The following is a 7740-nucleotide window of genomic DNA, read 5'->3' on the forward strand; positions in this document are numbered from 1 at the left end:
TTTAAATTAAACTTAAACTTTCGATTTTCTGAAAACCAACCCAACGCTAACTGTATGGGAGCTAAAAAGTGTGACCTTGGAGACTTTAGTTGGAATTGTTTTTAGATTTGGCAATCATCACAAAAACACATTGTGCAAATTTTAAAACGATTTTATATAAATTTCTGTGATGTCAGTTCTTGATTTCATAAGAACTAGAAATTTACAAAATTCAAAAAAATCAACACTAAATATTCAAAAACACCTACAGTAAAAAAAAAGGTAAACAAAAACAATAATCACTTCCATATAACTTTCCTTAAACAGCCTTTAATTGTGCACAATGTGACCATGTGATAATTACTACATGTAATAAAGTTTCCAGCAAAAAACAATAAAGTTTATTTATTACTGTTCTGTGCAATAGCTTTTTAATCTTTTATTTAAATTTTCTGATACGTTATCCACATTTGAATGTGTACCAATTGAGGCTACTTAAAACTAGTGTTACTGTCTGTTTTTACAGCGTCTTGTTTAATGTATTAATACATTTTAAACGTTTTTTCATAACCAAAGAAAAAATTCAAAATTTTTTTCACAATTTCGGGTGGAACCGTCTATTTGAGAAAATAACCTTTATTTCGTTTTCTAATACTCAGTTATTGCAATGTATCAAGTCATTATATCTTATAAAACAGTTTAGTAAGTCAGGTTTCAAGGTTTAATATTTTCTTCGTTAAAAAACTCAAATAGTTACCTGAAAGAATAAAATTATCCTAAGTGTTTAAGCTAGAAATAAATCATCAACTTCAATTAACGCTAACAAAGTTAAAAGTTGTCTAAAAGAAACTGGTAATTAATCTCTTTTTGTAAATGCTGCTACATAATTTTACCTATGCTACTTAATATTTAATCAAAATTATAAATTGTAAAAACTAAGCATGGATAATGTTATTTTACTGTTATTATAACTAACACTACATTTCATATCTGAATTTATTAAAAAAAAATACTAAATAATAAATTAACAGTTTTAAATACACAACAAAAGCCACTTATGCAACAAATCAGTTGTGATAAGTGTTTTCGTTTAGCTAACATGGCGTTCATAAGTCTGCTATAAAATGTGAATAGAAGCGTGTTAATACTTGTAAGATATACCATGTATATATAGATGTAAATTATTATTTTAGTACAAGAGTATATATTATAATAATATTATACTCGAAAGTATCAAAAATTATATATTTATACTAAGGCTATGGTTATTGTTAATGAAACAGTAATGTTGTCAGGTAAATAGGCAACAAAACAAGCTAATAGATTACATACCTTAATTTAAGGAACAATTTTGTAGCTTTATTGTAATATTAAATATATTAAATAGTTTAATCAGCAATTGAAATATTATTTAGATAATAAATTTTATTTATCACTGAAAACTTTTATTCAGACTAAAATTTGTTTGAAAATTTAAATTGAGTTTGAATGAAGATGTTATACCTAATGTGAGAAAGTCACTTTTTTTACTATAGCTGTATTTATACAAACTTGTAATAAGATTGTATAGTTGACTCGTTGTTTTTAGTTTCTACAAGGCGCTTTAGAGGGAGTATTCAGATTCTTTTGTATAAATAAATTAAATCTTTAATTCAATTTTAATTAATAAAAATTCAAAACTTTAACAAACAAGGATTTTAATGCTAAACATAACACCATGGAGACAACAAAAACGTTTAAAACAAAGTAACGAAAATAATTCACAAAATAAAGTTAGATAATCAAATAAACGTAAATAAATCAATTTTTGCAGTGGCCACATTTGCACACTATAGCATTCCCCCATCCGTATTTCCAAGTGAGCTCTTCTCCCTTGTCAATGTCGCGATTGGCGAAAAAGGCCACTCTACTAAACATTGACTTCTTGTCAGTGTTCACTTCGATAAACTGCATGTTCGGCTTGCAAGATGTGTTGAAAAACCTCGCTTCGTTTCCGCTAACGGTTGGATCAATGGTAAAGCCGGAAGCTTTTCCTTCGTCATTAAGTATTATAAGAAAGTAACTATTCTTCAGATTTTCATACTTATTTTTGCGTCTTTCATATTCATCTTCTTTTATGATTTCGCCGCAATATTCTGATATGTAAGTGCCTTTTCTAATTTTTTCCATTGTTTTGACGCCCCAGCCTCTATCCAAGGTTCTAAAAAGGCAAAGGTTGCAGTTGCTTCCTTGTTGCACTACTCGATTGAGACATTTTTTTTTCTCACTATTTGTTTTGAGGCCCCAGCCTTTATCCGAGGTTCTAAAATTGGAAAGCGTCAAATTGCTTTCTTCTTGCAAAGCTCGATTGGGACATTTTGCTTTGTCACACTGACAGCTGGAATCGCATTCCTTAAGCATATATTTATTACTAACAAGCTTTACTCGTCCGTCTAATTTGTAATGATTTTCAGGATTGAAGCAGCATTCAACGCGTTTCTTGTTAATTCCTTCGTCGGGTTCGATTGAGCAGTTATTTTTGCATTTACACGGCGTAAGTTCTTCATTTTCAGCTGATTTCGGAAATTCCTTTAGACCTGGATAATCTTTGCTCCATATTAAATACAACGGGAGATATTTATCATCGACTCCGTTTTCAATTTTAAATCTAAACCTTGGTTCCAATGCAGTGTTCATTTTGACTTTTTCCTTTTTCAAAAGCTCTTTTGCTTTATACTTTTTAATTTCGTAATCAGAAGTAAACTTAAACGTTTTCTCTTCGTTTCTATATTTATACTTCGGGACACCAAATAAGCTCATTTTTGCAAAAGCCTCTTCAAAACCATGGTCGTCTCTTAAAAGATCTTTTTCGTGGTTCTTGTCAGTGCAGTACAGCAGATACTTCTTCTTGTAGTCATTCAAAAAATTTTGAAGATCTCCAGCGCAAAGAAAATCACAGTTTTTCCAATCGCAACTGCTTTCAGGAAATCCTTTCCACTTCACTCTGAACTGCAAGCTGCCGTCTTGAAATCTGTAATCAGATATATACTCTACGACTTTTTTTTTACTGCTGGATTTTTGTTTAGGTGTGGCACTGACAGGAGTCAACTTTTTACGAGTAAAAGTGTTTTTATATTTTTTCACAGGTTTGCTCGCAATTCTACTAGACTTTCTAAGTGACATCATTTATTAAAAAACAGCTGTTGAAGTTATTAAGCAAATTAAAAACGTTTTAGCTTATTTTTATAATTTAAATAACTTAAAAGAACAACTTTAACAAGTATAAAGTTAACTAAAATATACTTTTAAAGCATTAAGCGCAATTCAACTGTTTACTATTGTTAATGTAAAAACTGTATAACTTAAATGTCTAGTTCACAAATTAAATGATCACATCTAGTTTTTAATGTTCTAACGTCATAAAATTGTTAACAGAAAATAAATGTCGTAGTTAATAACAAAGCAAAATTATTTAAGTTTTATAGTTTAGAAAATCGAGGTGTGTGCACAAAAATATTTAGATAAGATTAAACATAGGTAACTCTGCAAGCTTTTTAAGATTTTTGTCTGTTTTATATTGGTGATATAACTTTTTTTTTATCTCTTTGAGCAGTTTTAAATTACATCAATGTAATTAGATTATGGTTGCATAAAGTATTACAGTTTGTATTTATTATCATTTTAATATTTTATATTATTTTTTTACAAATACTAACACAAATGTTAATTGGAACACAATAGACTTAGTAGTTACTGATACAGATAGTTGTTCAATTAACTTTAAATACAAGTACAGATGTTAAGCTTTTAAAAATTTAAATTTTCATTTAAAAGAATATACAAAGAAATTTGTATGTAAATTTTTCAATTGCCTTTATAAAAATATATACTAAAAACTATAGATTAAATGTATAAATGGAATTTTTATTTCCTCTAAATTAACATTTAATTGTTAAATATTGAATTACTAACTACTGATTAATATGACAATGAATACTTTTACTTTAGTCATATTATAGTTTATTAAAAACTAAAAAATCTTAATTTGTAATGTATAAGTAGTTAATTATTCTAATTTGTTGTCTAACTTTTATTGCGTTATGCCGTTTCTCTGCAGAGCAGTTCATCAGACGCTAACAAAAGCTGAAAAACAAAAATATACTGTGTGATGAAACAGAAAATAAAAATGTGAAGGTTACTTTGACCCGAATAGCTTTTATTACAGTTTTTAAAAAATTCCAAAACTTAGACCCAGCTTTTTTCCATATCTTTAAAGTTAACTTTGAACTTTTCAACTATTCTAAAGAACGTTCTTTTGTCTTTAACTTTAAAAAGTCCACCTGTTTGGGGTTTGAATTTTTGAGTGAGCCGGAAATTTAAGGTTTTTCATAAGATTTGGAAAATAACTGGGTTTAAAGTTTATACCTATGAAAAAATAATTATGAAAAAAATATTCGAGCCTAAGTAACCCTTGTAAAATAATATTTTTTATATTAAGCTTTGAAAAATGTTAATATTAGAATTTGTTTGTAATTTTTAGAAAAAAAATAATTTTTTATCAAAAGATTGTAACTCAAAACAAAAGTATATACAAAATACAAACATAAATAAAACAAAAAATAAATTACAACGAAAAATAACCAAGTTATTGAGATTAAAAATAATTTAAAATATTCCCTAGGGTAATAAAAGCATTGTTTAATTAGTTCATTTCTCTTATCAAGGATTTTTCTTTTGTTAGCGTTTGCTCTGTACAGTTTTTCTAGGGTGCATAATGAGTAATATCTCTTTCTACTTTATATATATAGTAACTATAAAGTTACAGATACTTAAAATTTTCTTAAAGATCTTTAAGCTATTATTCTGCAATGCACCACTCACGCGACGCCCTTGCTGTTAAGTTATAAAACTGATAGAAAATTTAATTAGAAATATCCTGAAAACTTATTTATGCTAGAGAATTAAGCACTGAACATCGCTTCATCGCAAGAGTCGTTAGGTATTTAGTTGTCAAATTGGTCGCAGGCTTTGAAAATAAACGTTTTTGTAGGCCGCACTTGTAGTTTTAGATAAAACGAGACCTTTCTTAATTATCGTTACGGACTCTAGAATATCTAGTGTTAATTACAACAACTATAGTCTCTTGAATTTCTAGCATAATTTACAACAACTTCAGACTCTAGAACTTCTATTGTAAGTTACAACACCTCCAAACTCTGGAACATCTAGTGTTAGTGACAACAACTCCAGACTCTAGAACTTCTAGTGTTAGTTACAACACCTACAGACTGTAGAATTTCTAGTGTAAGTTACAACAACTCTGGTCGGATTCTAATACAAACAAAAGGATTCAATACAAAAAAGGTTTCGTATCAAACCGGAATCTAATTATTAAATACAGTTGATAACGATTTTAAATCCTTTAAACTCAAATAAATTTCTTGAGTCTGACAACTAAGGGCATAGGGGGGTGGTCCACCTTGATTTTTACAAGTTGATCATATTTTACAAAGTTTTATCCAAGCTATCAGACATTTTCAACCGTTTAAAAAAAATCAAAGTTTTTTTTTGTGATATGAGCAGTCAAAGTCAGTGACCTCAATAGGTTCCTAATGGAAGGCGCAAAACTAAAAATGCGAAAAAAGACCATTTCACTGAAAATCTCTCTCCTCCTTTATTTTTATAGCAATTTTCTTCAAACTTCTACAGAAAGTGTATTATTAAACTTGAAAAAGATTTAATGAAGGATTTTTTTTTATTTTGTAAAATAAAATTTTATTAAAAAAAACTACCTATATTTTTTTTTAATCTAAAGTTTTTATTTTTTGATATTTTTTGAATTACAACAATCAAAGTCTTCTAAATTATAAAAGGAGCTTTTCCTGAAATGTTGAGATCTTTATCTCAAAAAATGAAGGAGAAGATAGGTTTTTAGTGATTTTTTAAATTTCCGAGAAAATTGTCCCCGAAAAACTTGCGGTCCATATGTTTGTATTGGAAATATTTTATTAAATCTATAATATCTCAAAAGTTAAATAATATTTTTTAATTCTGTAAAAACTGGCTAATAATCTGTTCTTTAAACTTTTATATAAGACACCAATGTTATTTTTAGTAAAAAAAATGTTGGACCCCCCTCTACCATGCCCGATGTAGATTAAGACATGTCGGATGTTTGAATAACGTCTTTAAATAGAATTGACATTGTTATTGACAAAGGTACGTATGTAAAGTATCGTACTTAAAAAAACACTTTCATTGGTGTAAATTTACAAAAAGATATTCCAACTAAGCTAGAACAACAAAATATTAGGACAAAATGGTGTAATTATTAGTACGCATTAATTTAAAAAGAAATTTTTTAGCATGTTTTTGGAGTCAAAATTCTTCCTGTTTTGTTTTGTAAAAGTATTATGTAAAGTTGTTTAAAAAAAAAATTAATATTGACCCTTTGCGGGCATGTAAATTTGCTCACAGGCCGATCATTTTCACTTGCAGTTCGGATCCCATTAAAACTAAAAAACGGTCGGGGCCGGTCATTTTCACCCAGCGGGCCAGATACGGCCCGCGGGCCGTACGTAGCCCACTCTTATTCTAGAAATTCTATTGTAAGTTTATCTGAATTATAATATAGTCTATAGAAAGGTACGCAACCTGCTGGCTGCGAACAAAAATTTAGCTTCTGTTTAGAAAATTTTCTAAACTTACGCTAAATATTTTAGAGGAACTTTAATTGAACTAAACTACAACTGCAGCTGACAAATCTTTTTTTAAAGTAAAAATATTTAAATAAAATTTTAAATCCTTTTTTTTTGATGATGTGATAGTTTTCTTCTAAATTGTAATGATAATATAAATAATGAAATATTTTATGAACAACAAACTCAAAATGAAATCTTGTGAATATTAAGTATTAATTTATCTTAATGATCGAAAAACATTTTTAGTTTTTACATCATTTTTCAAATCCTATTTTTAAAAATTAACAGCTGATTTAAAATTTAAGATGATATCAAAAACTTATATTAGTTGAAAAATCTGATCTGAACACTAATCGTTTAAAATTTAGTAAAAACAATTATAAAATATCTGGTTATACAAAACTTTTGTGAAAGTATGGCTATTTATTTTTTTAAACACAACTAGATAACTTTTCAACAATCGAACAAATGCACTAATTGTTTAAAGTTAAAATTTCAAAAGTATACAATTTTAGTAGGTGTTTTAATTGATATAGTATAAATCAAGATTTGGCAGCATTATGTAATTGCGGGCCAATTCTCTGAGACGAAAACTGTTTGCGCGTCTCACTATTTAGAAAAAAATTGAGGGCTGCACACAAATAAAAAATGTTCTCGTAATCAGTGGCAAAATGAATACACTAAGAATTATTAGATCATTAATATAATTAATTATTGAATTTAGAGTCTAAATGTAGGTTTTTATTACAAAATCTTTGATTTTATTGTTGTTAAATTGTATAGTTTTCGCTTAAAAGGAGATCGCAGGCCGCAGATTTTAACTTTGAGGGCAAAAAGGTAAAAGCGTGGACCAACTAAATAATAAATGAAATGTGAGGAATTTCAGGCTCAAATAATAATAACTTTAATTAAACGTACATAGGTCATATCTTACATAAAATAGTTTAAATAAAATAAAAGCGTTAATCATATAAATAGCAATAAATAAGTTTATTAAGGTTGTATATTTTATTTTTGGTTGCTATAGTGACCATAAAAAATTGAAAGTCTTTAAAAATAACATTAGGGCATATTTGAATGT

At 27.9% G+C, this 7740-nt stretch overlaps 1 protein-coding gene across 1 annotated transcript; it reads right to left on the reverse strand.

Moving 5' to 3' along the window:
* Positions 1-1779: 1779 nt before the first annotated feature.
* On the reverse strand, positions 1780-3141 carry LOC145835448 (histone-lysine N-methyltransferase SUV39H2-like). Its single transcript, XM_082943046.1, has one exon. It carries the CDS (start codon positions 3139-3141, stop codon positions 1780-1782), a length of 1362 nt encoding a protein of 453 aa, XP_082799172.1.
* Positions 3142-7740: the final 4599 nt, after the last annotated feature.

Source organism: Thalia democratica, chromosome 1, assembly GCF_965202585.1.
Source record: "Thalia democratica chromosome 1, ktThaDemo2.hap1.1, whole genome shotgun sequence".
Lineage (NCBI taxonomy): Eukaryota > Metazoa > Chordata > Thaliacea > Salpida > Salpidae > Thalia > Thalia democratica.